The sequence below is a fragment of the Colias eurytheme genome, chromosome 13 (genome assembly GCF_061535395.1).
Source record: "Colias eurytheme isolate Ceu_HAF_F1 chromosome 13, ilColEury1 Martin Lab GWU primary, whole genome shotgun sequence".
Taxonomy (NCBI): domain Eukaryota; kingdom Metazoa; phylum Arthropoda; class Insecta; order Lepidoptera; family Pieridae; genus Colias; species Colias eurytheme.
In genome coordinates, this window is record NC_142992.1 from 6529202 (window position 1) to 6546641 (window position 17440).

Below are 17440 nucleotides of genomic sequence, written 5' to 3' on the forward strand. Positions count from 1 at the left end.
CTTTTTTCCCCTTAGTTATTGTGATGAAAAGGTATAAATATATGAAACATATATAAAAGATTAAATAAATCGTGTGTTTTGGATTATTTACAAAAGTATTATTAATCAGCTTTGCTTAATTACAATACTATTTTATTTTAGCGGATCACCTACCGTAACCTTATTGTTCTTATCTCTATGAGTGCGTTCAACTGATTTTCAGGAGAAAACAATAAGAGCGTAGACGCACTATGCGGGTAGCCGTCCGGCTGACCGCAAGCACAATTATGTACGTAATATTCATTTATATGCGCACTGTGCGGTCTGCGGTTACGTACATAATTGTGCTTGCGGTCAGCCGGACGGCTACCCGCAATGCGGCTACCCGCATAGTGCGTATACGCTCTAACTGGGCTAATCAGCTTATATCAGTCAAGACGTAAGATGAATCATGCGTCACTACCATAGAAATCTAAACAAGACACTAGAACTGCTATAATGTCATAATTAGTATGAAAACCACTGTTGCCAAAATCAACACATGTCTTGTTATTTAGATTGACTATGGTCACTACTCACTGTGGCATTAACATTCAATATTAAATAATACTATTAATCCTATACTGGTAGGTATTATAAATGCGACTATCTGTTTATTTCTTTATTTGTCCGTCTTTCACAAATACAAAGGAGCTGTCGTGGCCATATCGTACATTTGCTCATTTCATGAAATGGCCAATTTAGTTTGGCCACAATAATATTATATATATATATTAAATATATATATATATATTATAATAATTCAAACCAACCAAATCGTGAAACGTTGACGATTTAACGATTTGATCAAACTATGTTGGCCATTTCATGAAATGCGGCCATTTCGTGAAATGATCGATCATATCATGAAATGAGCAAATCTACGATATGGCCACGACAGGGCGATAATATGATATGTTTGTGTCTGGTAATAGTTCAAAAGCTAGGTAGTGACATAGGCTAATTTTTACTATGCTGAGCGATCTAATTTCTAATTCCATAAATTGGAATCAATTTTCCTTTGACTACGCGAGTAAACCCGCTAGCGGAAAACTACTATTTTTACTTCAAATTTAAGTAAGTACCTATATATTATATACATATTGTATATATGTACATTATTAAAATGATTTGTTGAGTAAACATTTTTTTTGAACGATGGTATGATTATATTATGATATATAAATTATTTTCAATATATTATTATGTACTACATTATAGTCTAAGATCCCACTGCAGGATTACTTTTTTCATACTTTTTTTTACATTCACTTCATTCATAGCTTTTTGATGAAACCAATATTTTATGTAAGTACATATATTTATAATTAGGAGAAAAGTAATATATCGACTAGATTTCCAGTCAAATTTTGACCGCAAGCATTTTTAATTAATATTCATCGTCTTTAACATCCAGCAACCCTCATTTGCGGCTGGATTTAATTTGGCAAACATATATGATAATTAAAAGAAAAACCAATAGCTTTAATTTGATATATGATACATAAATGTGCATTATGAACGTGTAGCGTATAAATGGGTTGAAATCATACCTGTTTGCACCAGGCTGCGTAGGTGTTGCGGGCTGCGGCCAGGTGAAAGACGGCAACCGTGGTTTTTTAGAATCTTTATGAAATTTGCCGTGATGTAGACTATAAATAACAAGTGAACGGAATTTTTTTCCTAAAAATCGCTGTGAATTTTTTTTATTAAACATGCTTGTGGCCAAATTATGATTGGCAACCTAGTCGATATATTATATTCTCCTAATTATGAATATACCTAGGTACATAAAATTTTGGTTTCGTCAAAAAAACTATGAACGCACTAATCCTGCGGTGGGATCTTGTACTAATATTATACTTATTGAAGCTTTTACGTCAATATCGTGACTATGCGTTATTCGTGATTTATATGTATAATTTCGAATATCAATACAGAAATATCTACTTTAAGGAAAAAAATATTTCAAGCGTTAATAGTATCGATAAATAATTGCATTTCTGTTTTCAAACTCATCTTCATATGCTGCGACAGGGATATTTAGACACATGATTTCTTAAATTATCGATATCTATCTTCCGTGACTTTTAAAATTACCTTTACAAACTACAGAATAAATAAGGTACGTAAAGCTGGCGATGAAAAATTAGCGAAATTAAAAAAAAACAACACCAGAATTTGTTGCTTATTTGTTGCTAATTAGTTGCTATAATGACGATTTTGTTGCTCAACCCGTTCGCTGAAAATCAGCAACAGTTCTAGCTTAACGTTAAGGTAGCGTGAAGAAATCGGAAAAAGGGATGGATCGTTGCAAAAATGCAGGTGAATTTGTTGCTAATTTGTTGCTGCATAAAAACAGTGAAAATTTTGAATTTTTTTCATTGGCGCCAAAAATAACACTGGCCACGTCAACTTAATTGTCGATTTTCGGTAGTGAAACATAAAAAAAAATTTGTTGCTCCTCACATCGTTCACTGGCACAGTGTACAGAGCCAGCAACAAAATAGAAACCGGAAGTAGAGTTAATTTTGAAACCGGTTTGCTAGAAATTCGTCCACGCCAGCTTAACTGTCGATTTTCGGTAGGGAAACATAAAAAAAAAATTTGTTGCTCCTCACATCGTTCACTGGCACAGTGTACAGAGCCAGCAACAAAATAGAAACCGGAAGTAGAGTTAATTTTGAAACCGGTTTGCTAGAAAATCGTCCACGCCAGCTTAACTGTCGATTTTCGGTAGTGAAACATAAAAAAAAAATTGTTGCTCCTCACATCGTTCACTGGCACAGTGTACAGAGCCAGCAACAAAATAGAAACCGAAGGTAGAGTTAATTTTGAAACCGGTTTGCTAGAAATTCGTCCACGCCAGCTTAACTGTCGATTTTCGGTAGTGAAACATAAAAAAAAAATTTGTTGCTCCTCACATCGTTCACTGGCACAGTGTAGAGAGCCAGCAACAAAATAGAAACCGGAAGTAGAGTTAATTTTGAAACCGGTTTGCTAGAAATTCGTCCACGCCAGCTTAACTGTCGATTTTCGGTAGTGAAACATAAAAAAAAATTTGTTGCTCCTCACATCGTTCACTGGCACAGTGTACAGAGCCAGCAACAAAATAGAAACCGGAAGTAGAGTTAATTTTGAAACCGGTTTGCTAGAAATTCGTCCACGCCAGCTTAACTGTCGATTTTCGGTAGTGAAACATAAAAAAAAATTTGTTGCTCCTCACATCGTTCACTGGCACAGTGTACAGAGCCAGCAACAAAATAGAAACCGGAAGTAGAGTTAATTTTGAAACCGGTTTGCTAGAAATTCGTCCACGCCAGCTTAACTGTCGATTTTCGGTAGGGAAACATAAAAAAAAATTTGTTGCTCCTCACATCGTTCACTGGCACAGTGTACAGAGCCAGCAACAAAATAGAAACCGGAAGTAGAGTTAATTTTGAAACCAGTTTGCTAGAAAATCGTCCACGCCAGCTTAACTGTCGATTTTCGGTAGTGAAACATAAAAAAAAAATTGTTGCTCCTCACATCGTTCACTGGCACAGTGTACAGAGCCAGCAACAAAATAGAAACCGAAGGTAGAGTTAATTTTGAAACCGGTTTGCTAGAAATTCGTCCACGCCAGCTTAACTGTCGATTTTCGGTAGTGAAACATAAAAAAAAAATTTGTTGCTCCTCACATCGTTCACTGGCACAGTGTACAGAGCCAGCAACAAAATAGAAAAAGGAAGTAGAGTTAATTTTGAAACCGGTTTGCTAGAAAATCGTCCACGCCAGCTTAACTGTCGATTTTCGGTAGTGAAACATAAAAAAAAAATTTGTTGCTCCTCACATCGTTCACTGGCACAGTGTACAGAGCCAGCAACAAAATAGAAAAAGGAAGTAGAGTTAATTTTGAAACCGGTTTGCTAGAAAATCGTCCACGCCAGCTTAACTGTCGATTTTCGGTAGTGAAACATAAAAAAAAAATTTGTTGCTCCTCACATCGTTCACTGGCACAGTGTACAGAGCCAGCAACAAAATAGAAACCGAAGGTAGAGTTAATTTTGAAACCGGTTTGCTAGAAATTCGTCCACGCCAGCTTAACTGTCGATTTTCGGTAGTGAAACATAAAAAAAAAATTTGTTGCTCCTCACATCGTTCACTGGCACAGTGTAGAGAGCCAGCAACAAAATAGAAACCGGAAGTAGAGTTAATTTTGAAACCGGTTTGCTAGAAATTCGTCCACGCCAGCTTAACTGTCGATTTTCGGTAGTGAAACATAAAAAAAATTTGTTGCTCCTCACATCGTTCACTGGCACAGTGTACAGAGCCAGCAACAAAATAGAAAAAGGAAGTAGAGTTAATTTTGAAACCGGTTTGCTAGAAAATCGTCCACGCCAGCTTAACTGTCGATTTTCGGTAGTGAAACATAAAAAAAAAATTTGTTGCTCCTCACATCGTTCACTGGCACAGTGTACAGAGCCAGCAACAAAATAGAAAAAGGAAGTAGAGTTAATTTTGAAACCGGTTTGCTAGAAAATCGTCCACGCCAGCTTAACTGTCAATTTTCGGTAGTTAAACATAAAAAAAAAATTGTTTCAAAATTAACTCTACTTCCGGTTTCTATTTTGTTGCTGGCTCTGTACACTGTGCCAGTGAACGATGTGAGGAGCAACAAATTTTTTTTATGTTTCACTACCAAAAATTGACAGTTAAGCTGGCGTGAACGAATTTCTAGCAAACCGGTTTCAAAATTAACTCTGCTTCCGGATTCTATTTTGTTGCTGGCTCTGTACACTGTGCCAGTGAACGATGTGAGGAGCAACAATTTTTTTTTTATGTTTAACTACCGAAAATTGACAGTTAAGCTGGCGTGGACGATTTTCTAGCAAATCGGTTTCAAAATTAACTCTACTTCCGGTTTCTATTTTGTTGCTGGCTCTGTACACTGTGCCAGTGAACGATGTGAGGAGCAACAAATTTTTTTTTATGTTTCTCTACCGAAAATCGACAGTTAAGCTGGCGTGGACGAATTTCTAGCAAACCGGTTTCAAAATTAACTCTACTTCCGGTTTCTATTTTGTTTCTGGCTTTGTACACTGTGCCAGTGAACGATGTGAGGAGCAACAAATTTTTTTTTATGTTTCACTACCGAAAATCGACAATTAAGTTGACGTGGCCAGTGTTATTTTTGGCGCCAATGAAAAAAATTTAAAATTTTCACTGTTTTTATGCAGCAACAAATTAGCAACAAATTCACCTGCATTTTTGCAACGATCCATCCCTTTTTCCGATTTCTTCACGCTACCTTAACGTTAAGCTAGAACTGTTGCTGATTTTCAGCAAACGGGTTGAGCAACAAAATCGTCATTATAGCAACTAATTAGCAACAAATAAGCAACAAATTCTGGTGTTGTTTTTTTTTAATTTCGCTAATTTTTCATCGCCAGCTTTACGTACCTGAATAAATATTTAATAATAATGGTCATAGCAATATTTACTGTATTTTCATTAGTCATTACCAGTATAAAATAATTAATTACTAAATAACAGATACTGTATTGATATACGATTATAGCTACTCTGTAAACATATTATGTAGGTACCTTTTGCAACTGTTTCACTTAAATTTATGAAAATAAAAATATTTCATATGTTGTACGCTGGCACGAATTCTCGTGTCACAATGTTAGTCTGCATACTCCTCCGAAACGGGTGGACCGATTCTCATGAAATTTTCTGTGCATATCGGGTAAGTCTGAGAATCGGCCAACATCTATTTTTCATATGTACCACGGGCGAAGCCGGGGCGGACCGCTAGTATACATATAATATTTTATATATGTAGGTATATATGTATTGTCTATTTACTTTTCGTTTATGACAAAGTGACAAGTAATTAAATACTAATACTACTAATAGTAAAACATTAATTAATTTTGCTTGAATATCTACAGAAATTTAATTATTAAAAAGAAAAAGATAATACATATTTGTTCTGAAATTAATTTTACCAGTTGCGGCTGCTTATCCTAAAATACGTTACTGAGATTTTTGAGCTTGGCAACACAATTGGAACAGATAATAATATATTTCCTAAATATGTATAACAACATTTCCTATATTTGTGGAGGAAATTTAAAATTTTTCTTTATAAAATATATAAAATACTACTAGTGTTTCTGTTAGCACCTTTATTGTAATAATTAAATAAATAAAACGCGTTAATCATAACTATTAATTAGTTTCTCTTTAATTCATCATCATCATCAGCCATATTCCCACTGCTGGGACACGGGCCACCCGTATTCAGGCCGTAATCCACCACGCCTAGCCTGGCCAAGTGCGGGTTGAGTGTTGACAGATGTCACAATATGGCGTCAAACTTTTTATTCTTCGACATGCCGGTTTCTTAACGATGTTTTCCTTCACCGTTCTCTTTAATTGACCTAATTCAATTTTTATCTCCAACATTAAATAGCAATCATTTATTAAAAGGATATTATGTTATCTATATAGAGGCGTGATATCAATGAAATCAATTTATTTAATGAATTATCTGTTACGGGAAGCTGTGGTGCGTGAGCTACTATTAAGTATTCTGTGCTGTGGTTAGAGATCTCGCTGGAACTGTATTTGTATACTAACGTGTTAAGTGATAGCTCTATTAATGTTTTATCATAACCATATCTCAATTGTATTTACCGAACGAATGATACCTTATGTGTGAAGGCCATTCATTGATAAAAAATATTTTATATATACTACATAAATTCCTTCATCAAATATGATGGTAATTCAATAAACACTAGCCGCTTGTCCTGCCATCTCCGAGTTGACCCGAGATAATAAAAAAAATGTGTGCGTGTACTAGTGTACACACGTAAGAAGAAGTGAAACTTCTTTATGACCTTATTTTTCAAAAAACAATTTACTATGTATGCAACTTTACAGAAATACGTCAAATCACGCGTGGTAGGGGTAAGAAAAAAATGGCGCATAACGGAAAAATGTCACGCGTAACGAAAAAATGTTACACTAAATTTTTTTCCAAACCCGATAAAGAAGTTTCACTTCAAAATTAAACTTTTTTTTGAAGTGAAACTTCTTTATCGGGGTTGGACAAAAATTTCGTATATACCCAAAAGGTACGTATAGACGTATTATATGACTACTACTTTCATGAATGTGCTCAGCTGTCAGCATTTCCTATGGGTCAGTTTACAGCTAGGTATTTAATGCATTAACAATATCAATTGGAATTTATGTGATTGTTTATAATTTTGCATAAATTTGACCGTACAAGCAAAAAATGATACTCGATAGTCGTTCATGTTACATAAGCTATGATACGACATACCTACCTATACTCACTTACCTAATTTAAAATAAAAAATACAACTGACATGCTATTCTTCGAACGAATTACGTATAAAATGATACTAACATACAAGGGAAATACCTAAATTAATAAGTGTCACTTATGAAATATTTTTCATTGTCTAATAAAATAATGGTAGGTAGGTAGATATTCTAAGTTTACATAAATTTCCTGTGAATGTTGCTTTAAAAATATATGTTTAAATTTAAATAAGAAACATTAACTTATTCGCATTTAACACATCAATTGAAAATTAATTAAATAATTAATACGCCTCGTGATCGATTTTTCTATTCTTTAAAAATTGCTCAATTATAGCATTTCATTGACCTATTTGTTGAATAGAAAAAAAATGTATGCGTGTACACACGTAAGAAGTGAAACTTCTTTATGACCTTATTTTTCTAAAAATAATTTACTATATGCAACTTTACAGAAATACGTCGAATCACGCGTGGTAAAGTTCAGGGATAAGAAAAAGATGGCGCGTAACGTAAAAATGTCACGCGTAACGAAAAAATGTTACACTAGGTAATTTTTTTTCCAACCCCGATAAAGAAGTGTCACTTCAATAAATTCTTGAATAAAAAATATGAACTATTAAATATCAATTGAATATCGGTTTACTATTTATGTAACAATTTTTTCATCAATGACTACTAAGTAGGTATAAGTTGTCTTATTATTTTACTCTAAAGTACTACTACCTTCCTCTCTTTCCAAAATGGCAATTACGTACTACCGCAAAGTTCTTCGTTAAGTAGTAAGTACCTACAAACACCAAATAAAAAATATATTTAGCCTGTATTTTATAAAAAAATAAAATCGCGCCTTGGTTATTAAATTTAAAGTCGAATTTAATATCCTAAAGACCTAAACTAACAAATAAATGTTTCATAAACGCCGAAATATACGCAATCAACTTAAAACGAAAATAAATACGTGTTAACTATCTTAGTATATCGACGCAATTCTTCATGCACAGCGATCTAAATTAAATTAACTTGGATTTACTCAAAAATACACAAATGTATGACACAATATTACTATAAATACAAGGAAATTTACTCACGCCGGTGCTAGTAAACCATCCGTACATATTGTCACGATACACAACAATTCATCGCAAGAGTTCACAATCGCTTGATACACCGGGTGCAGTGTTCACTATTCAGTATTCACTGACGATGCGAACGGAAAACTTAAAAAAAAAACCGTGCGAGCGCAACCGACTGGACGTTTCCGAAACACTGGCGTTTTAGCTAATTTCCGTCGTTTACGTTGCGCCAAGGCATATAGCTAGCCTTCGATAAACAATTCTCATATAAACAGACGCAGCACGCTAAATATATTAAATACTTTAATGATAAGTCGTGGAGATATTCAGTTTGTTGTTGAAACATAATATTTTATGTTGAGCGTTTTTAGAGCAGATAATTTTCCCGAATAATTAAAACGGCTTCAACTATCTTATCACTCGTACAAATAACCCTGTGTCCTTTGCAATTATTGTGTACAATGTTTCAGTTACATATATGTCAATATGTGTATGGTATTTGGTCTATAACGAGCGCTACCTACTCTGCCTACTTGGCACTTTGGCACTAATCGGAAAAAAAATTATAATCACATTTTAATAACATATCACTACATAGTATAAAACAAAGTCGCTTTCCCTGTCCCTATGTCCCTATGTCCCTATGTCCCTTTGTACGCTTAAATCTTTGAAACTACGCAACGGATTTTGATGCGGTTTTTTTTAATAGATAGAGTGATTCAAGAGGAAGGTTTATATGTATAATAAGATCCATTAAGTAGTGGAGAAGTACTGTTATTTTTGAGGTTTCTAATGTGATGTCGTAAAAAATTACATTTATTCCGCTTACATTGCAAACGCAGGCTGAACCCTACGAGTTTTATCAAAATAATGTACTAAGTATTATACACATTGAAAAGGTCTACAGAAAAGTCCGCGATGGTATATGTCTATCTCTTATGGATAACCCACAATAACTTTTTTTTTGTCATTTACTTTTTACGACAAATAATGGCTAATTTTCGAAGCGATTTTAACCAATACAGCATTAATCCTTAACCAATTAAATACCATGGATACATTGTTCATTTAATATAGATCTATATGGCCCTTTACACCGTATGATTTAAGTGAATATTTTCGAAGATATTACAGATTTAAAAATTGCAGGACGTAGCGTTTGCGGCCGCCCGGCTATGTATTAATTTATACCCGTGCGATGCCGGAGGCCGGAGCGGGCCGCTATATTTTTATACCTATACTTACAACGTTCACAATTTTTCTGTAGTGTATTTAGTATCAGCATTGCACCCGTGCGAAGCCGGGGCGGGTCGCTAGTGATTTATATGACGTGTATATACGCACTATAAACGCACTAAGTTATTCAATGCACATTCCTTAATTTAAATACACATCTATAGTCTACTGGCCTTACAAACGTTTTGTTTAATTTATGATATCTTTGACATTATTTGCATTAATTGCTCCACAGTGATATGTTAAAATACGCAAACCGCAAAAACAAGTAAGCATTTATACATACTCCAATATTTACTTGTACTAGTCGCACTTACTATCATGTAATTACACAAGATAATGAAAAACCTAACGAGATTTTTTTACGGTCAGAGATAACAACTGTCAAACTTCCTCTTACTACAAACAGTTAAGGCCACGAATATGTAAAATAGGTTAAGGTATCCTTCTTATTTACTCTATAGGAAATTATGTGTACTTCAAAGTAAATAAATCAAAAACAGGTCAAGTATGAGTTCGATCCGAGGCTTACGAACTTTTGGGATTAAAAAGTTTTTAAAGTGAGGGGAGACTCGATGGGAATGCTTACAAGTGCAACCATTGATATTAACATAATATGAATGATGTAAATAGCATACGTATACATGGAAAAAATAATATTTTTGTAAACTAGGTACCCCTCTAATGTTTGCAAAAATCTGCCATGAAAATATATAAAATTTGTAAAAAAAACTAAACGAAAACTAATTTAAAAAATCACCGGAACCCTCTGTGCGAAGGCCACATGCACGCTTGACCGTTCTCCTTTTTAACCAGAGCAACAAAAAATGTACTTACTAGTGTTTAAGACATAAATATACATATTGTATGCCCAAGTAATAAAATTATTTTAATATTTGCATAGTTTATCAGCATAATGCGAAGATCACGAGTGCTTTACGTCAGTCAAATAATAAGAACGTTTATGGTTATTATACAAATCTTAAAATATTTTTCAGTTTTATTTCGTAAGTTTATCATAAAAAGAAAATGACTGGTAAAAATATAAAAAATATGCTTAACTTTTACAATGTTTTTCATACATTGTAAAAGTTGAGCAAAACTGGACGTAGCGGAGATGTGGGTCGGACTTAGCCAGATTCGAGCGTTGCTGCCAGTACAGATGAGCCAGGAGGAGGAATTGATGAGGAAATGAAATATGAAAAAGAAATTTTCAAAAGAAAATTACAAAACATAATACATATTTTCAAAAGATTTAGGAAATCTTGTACGTCAAATTTTTTTGGATAAGGTATTCGTTTAATTTTTATTTATAAAGTATATAACTTTATTTTTTATATATTACATATTACGTGTGGGAGGGTACACTCATAAGTTCAGAAAAATAGGAAACATTTTTTAAATTAATAACACGTGACAATTGTTTTCGTATTTAGTAATAATGCAATTTTTTTTACAAATAAAAGGAATTTCTAAAATAGTAATAAAATATCCAAGTTCCATTGCGTATCATAATATTATTAGTCTGTGATATTATGTTATGGTTATGATAAAAAGTTAAAATGATTAAAAGTCGCGTTTTGATTTCAGTCCAAAAAAAAAAGTGACCAAGCAATTTTCCAGAAAAATAGGTAAAATAAAATATGTTATGTAATCGTGTGTTAAATTTGAATTTTCCCTATTGAGAGTTACAAAAAGTAGGTAATTCAAAATGGATACGAATATAATAAGCATGTAACAATGAAAAACTTATTACATCATTTGTAATCCTTATTTTGAATAAAAAGTGGCACAGACTATATTGTGTCCGGCTATTATGATCCACGTAGTTGTATTTTGGTATACATTGACAAATCGTGAAACCATGCTTCGAAATCACTCCTTTATGAAAAATAGCAGTGGAAAATATTTACAATAGCTTTTATTTATTGTCGGTTCAAAAACAACTGGCAAGCCTTAAATCTACCATACAAAGCATTTATTTTCCTATGCATTTTTGAATTCATACTTTTTGAGACATTAGTAACCTAAAAAAAAAGGCTTACAATGTCTGTAGTAAAATGTTCAGCCCATTTTGATAACAATTGTTCGTTTAAGCCGTTGAGGGTCGGACACACTATGGTTTTGGAATTGTAAATATATATAAACTAGACTAGATTTTATAAATGCCAGACGATTCCATTTATTATCTTCACTAAAGGTTGCTTACGAGCGATAAGCCCGCCAAGGTACATCTGTGACATAAACTTGACATAATATGTAATAACTGTTATCTTTTTCTGTATGTACTGTACGGTAAATAATATCAATAATTCATAACAATTTAATTTCGTCCGTATATAACGGCTTCAGTGAAAATTGAAAATTCATGGTCCATGGACCCAAGCATCCTGTGTTTTGGGAACACTAGAAGTAATTATTGAGTAACTCAATGCGGTAATGAATTTGTAAACCTTAAATTATTACAGTTTTGCAGATTCCATTAAAGTAAACCAATCATTCTAAAATGTTAGAAATCGGTTAAGTGCGAGTCGGACTCGCGACACTAAGGGTTCAATATTTTTCCCCCGGAAGTCGAGAAACCGTAATTTGTTTATCCTTTTATTTTTACTGTTACTTTTCTATTTTGTTGCAATTCTTAATTATTGTACTAGTCTATAATATTATGTATCTAGTACATATTCAGCATTAATTATTATTAGTTGGGGAAAATTTATTGTTGTAAAACGCGACATCTAGTGGGCTGTTATTCAACTTAATGTTTCACAACCTAATCTAAGTGGGTATAATAGATGTAAAATATATTATTTTAACATATATGTATGTATATGAATTGAACGCATCCCTAATAATTAATGTAAGTTTATCATATTTAAGTTTATCATTGCTATGCCGGCCAGAGAGAGAAAGTATCTACACATCTATATCAATATGTACGAATATAAAGAGGAAATATTTTTTTTATTTGTTTGTTTGTATGAAATAGGCAACTAAGCTAATTATTCCATTTTTATATTTTTTTCGCTAATATAAGAGAAAGCTTCAATTATGACGATACCTATCATATAAATTTATAAAGATATAATTTATAAAGATACCTATCATGTTCATGTGCCTATAACAGATAAGCTGTAAAAAGTGTTTTTATAACATCAATATAATTTCAAGTAGATCATTTATTGGCTTTACATTATTAAATTAGCTGTGCAGATATAATTTAATTATGAACTTTTAATTCAGAAATTTTCGAACCGTTTGCACGCACGTGGGGTAGCCATTACTATGCCGAGAGGGGATAAATAGATATAAAAAGTAAAAAATATATAAGACAATACAATGTGAATAGATGGCGCCATGTATCATCAAAGTTTTTCCTCAGAGTTTTGCACATGTTCACGAATCCGCTAGACAATAGATAAAATGAAACAGGATGAACTGAATACAGTATGAACTATGATATGAAACAGGAATGCTTTTAAAAGTCATAAAATATCCAATACATCATAATCAATAGGTAATCATACTTGTATTAATGACTAGGTACGTAGGTAAGGTGAATCTGAATCGAATAAACTTTTTTATATACCTAATCAGTTAGTTACGATTCAGGTTAATTCCAAAACGTTTGAACGTTTCTTATCCAAAATATAAACTTTTGGATAACAAAAAAATACAGATGCTACTGCTGAATAATTGACATATTGAAAGTTTTATTGGGAGTCGTTTTCAATCACCGCTGTTCAAAATTACTCAGATAGACTACATCATTAGTTATTAACACAAGCCTTCAACTATAAGATTTACCTATGTATCGAATGCTATCGAATCATGCGTTTTGTTTTACGAGAACGAGGTATGGAGCTGACCACAGAACACTTATATGACAGAACTTTTATATTATGTTCTGTGGAGCTGACATTTACATAGTTCCAAAATTTTCAGTGCGTGGCGCTACTATCGCCTGTTGTACAACAAACAACCATCGTTAGATAAGTATCAAATACATTATTGGTATGATGAAGTAATTAAGTGAATCTTACCGTCATAATCCTTTCCCATGCCAAGCACGAACGCACTTCTCATCAGATGTCCCATTCTTGATTACAATGCTGAATTTGCGCGAAATTAAAGTGTACAACTATATCTATCATAAACAAAAAAAAACGCTATTCTACATAGATGTTGAAATAAAACAATAATGTAATACAATTTACATCGAATCGAAAATTAAATGAATACGTAACAATAAGTAGTAAAAAAGCTACCGCTCGAGTCGGTTAAAACGCTAAACGGCTACATCTCTGCTACGATTAATTGAAAATACGCGCTTTCGTAATAGAAGAAAGCCTGTTAAATGTAGATTGGATCGTCACTAAAGTATAAATGATGTAAACTGAGCGCCAACCGAAATTATAGGTCGCGATTCTCGGAGGAATAAGGAAAGCGATAGAGTCATGTTGATGTTACAAAAATTAGATCGTTATCAGCAAGATTTTTGTTTGTACTAGATAGGATTTATATTTTGGTGTATTTCCAATGTATTTCTATGCATTGTAAAGTGACATATTTAAAATAAAATTATTATTGATAAAATAAATTATTCATTCGTTTCTGTAAACTCTACAATGTAGAGATTTCAAATAAGAAAAGAATAATTAGTAACTGAATAATTAATGTTAAATCCAGTTAAGATTTTTATTATTTTTAATCAAATATCTACTCTACATATGCAATAGTTATTGTGTACTTTGTTGATTTTAGCCGAGTAACAATGAGTTATCTACGTAATAAACTGAGACGTGTATGTAAATATGGGTATAGAATACGTGAGCGGTAGTGTAAATCCTTACTATCGCGCCGAGGTGACTCCAAACAAAGAAGCTATTTATACCTTAAAATAATATTCAATATTGTAAAAGATCATTATTTTAAGCAATATTTACTAAAAGCTTTAATAAATAAAATGTAGATATAAATATATAGTATAAGTAATAGAAATAAATTGAAATAATGTACTGAAGACTATTATAATATGCCTGACGAATTTTTGGTATATTGTCTAGAATTTAATTAGTATAACATTGTGCAGGTTTCTTTCTAAAGACAAATTTACATAACGTAGGTATACTAGTTAACCTTACGTACCTAGTTAGCGAAGGTCGGGAAATCTAATAAGATAAGCTCTTGCAATTATATTAATGTTACTGCTACTACACTATATAGTACAATTTGTAGGTCCAATTAGATTAATCTAGCCTTAACTCGTTTAACTAAGAAGGATTCGGAAATTACTAGTTTGTTAGGTACCGGTAGGCGGTAATGGATTTCAGTTTACTCGGATAAGAATTGAGTATTTGAATTAAATTTTTTTTTGTGATAAATGGAAAGATTATATATTAGTTTTATAACAAAACTGTTTTTATTTTTATTTTTTTTGCAATAATTCAAAAGTTATTTCAAAATAAAAATTAGTCTTTGAATCCAGTACCGAAGACACGCCGACAACTCCCGAAGCGTCACCCGATCGCGTGTGACGTCACAATGTTAGTTTTCACTCATTGCAGTTGGTAGAAAATTAAATATAGTTTGAAAAACTAAACAGGATAAAAAGATAAATTCATGAAATTATTGTATTGTTACCGGGTTTTTATAAGTATACAAAATTTAAATTAAATCCGTCTGTTTATAGTGGGTCTAAATCGAATCGAAAGGAGAATTGGTTACATACAAACATATGTTTTAAGCTGATCCTGGCGATCCTTATCAGGATAAATTTATGATATTATTGTATTGTCATCGGATCTTGATAAGTGTTCAAAATTTGAACAAAATCCGTCGGTTTTAAGTGGGTCAAAATCGAGTCGAAACTTTGAAAGGAGTCGGTTACATACAAACATACAGGTGAAGCTAATAAAAGCGTGTTAATAATAAATACAGTGATCTATTTAATTTTGTTGTCATTATTAAATTACATATTAATTATATTAATTATTGTTAATTATATTATTTAAATTTATATAAAAAATGGCGAACCTCAAAAGTTATCGTTTTGTACCATTATGTACGAATACTACAAAGGCAACTCCTGACAAAAATCGGTGATCATAAATATATCAACATCAAGAATATTATTCGTAACTAACTAACTAATTCGGAACCAACTAACAAATCGTATGTAAACGCTATGTACTGCAGTTAATAATAGCTATAACATTATGACGTCACAACTGTGGTGACCAGTCATGGCGCGTTTTTAGTCACGTGATTCTAACTTAAATTTCATCAATTTTTAATTGCTTATAATTAACGGAAAAAAAAATTTTTGAAGTTATTTGCATTAAATATCAATATTATTGATAATAAAGTTTCAAAATACATAAAAAAAATCAATAATTTTTTTTTATTCAAATACTCAATTGCTAATATTGCTTTATAAGAATCAATATTCACAGAACAGTATTTACAAGATTTCTACATAACATGCACACTTCATTTCAAAATACAGACTATATGAATAAATCTTCTTATATATAAAAATGAATCGCAAAATGTGTTGGTAAGCGCATAACTCGAGAACGGCTGAACCGATTTCGATAATTCTTTTTTTATTATATTCCTTGAAGTACGAGGATGGTTTTTATGTAGAGAAAACGTAAATATGTACCACGGGCGAAGCCGGGGCGGACCGCTAGTTCATAATAGAGAAAACATAGGTACAGGTGTCTATCTATACTAATATTATAAAGAGGAAAGGTTTGTAATTATGTATGTGTGTATGTATGTATGTATAATGTATGGTTTTCACGCATAAACTACTGGACCGATTTTGATGAAATTTGGCACAGACAATCTTTAGACCCTGAGAAAGAACATAGGCTACCTTTTATTGCGAAATATGTACCACGGGCGAAGCCGGGGCGGACCGCTAGTATTCTATAAACGCATAATATGAATTGGTAGCGTAACAGCGCTACTATTTATATTCAGCAATAATCTGAGTTTAATTCTATTCTATGTTTTATTCTATTCCATTCAGTCCGATTGAGAATATGAATAACCCGCATTCTATAATGAATCTTGTTCGAAGATTGGATTACTCAAAATTATATCTTCTATAATATAAAAATGAATCCCAAAATGTGTTGGTAAGCGCATAATTTGAGAACGGCTGAACGGTGAACCGATTTCGTTAATTCTTTTTTTATTATATTCCTTGAAGTACGAGGATGGTTCTTACGTAGAGAAAACGTAAATATGTACCACGGGCGAAGCCGGGGCGGACTGCTAGTTTTTTACTTATAAATTTTCAATTGTAATCAAAACAAAAATCTGTATGTATCGTTGTATGAACGTTTTCCATCTGTTAAATATGTATTTATAAAGGTTAAAGTAAATTGAGTGTGAAATGATGGCACCCTTCAATTCACGAGACACCTCATTGGTTTACTTTTGAATTTAGGTCAATTTTCTACCCTAAGTGACCTGATTCCTTCGTGTTGCTATTTACCTTCGTTATTATACTTCTAATGATTTGTTTCCAATTGAATTTTGATTGAAGATAATTAATATAACTTGTTCATAATGCGATTTCTTCCACAGAGTACCTACCTACCTACATAATATGTTATGTAACTGGCATTCGGCGATTGCTATGCATTGTTCAATTATTTATTATCAATATAATTTTATGTGTATAGAAGAAAATCATGTTAATTTCACCACTAACAATTCCATAATAGCAACACCTGAAATTGAATCATTTTTAA

The 17440-nt window shown here is 32.5% G+C and overlaps 1 protein-coding gene across 2 annotated transcripts in view; it reads right to left on the reverse strand.

Annotated features, from left to right (window-relative positions):
- The window catches only part of LOC149903424 (uncharacterized), a 61352-nt gene extending 47312 nt beyond the window's left edge, over positions 1 to 14040 (reverse strand). Inside the window, exon 1 of one of the 2 annotated variants that reach the window (XM_090108729.1) lies at positions 13715 to 14040. In XM_090108729.1, the coding sequence (XP_089964855.1) occupies positions 13715 to 13769 (55 nt within the window). In that variant the 5' untranslated portion in view covers positions 13770 to 14040. Of the gene's footprint in view, positions 1 to 8453; positions 8571 to 13714 lie in introns of those variants that run through there. The other variant, XM_090108727.1, reaches the window with a different exon arrangement.
- Positions 14041 to 17440: the final 3400 nt, after the last annotated feature.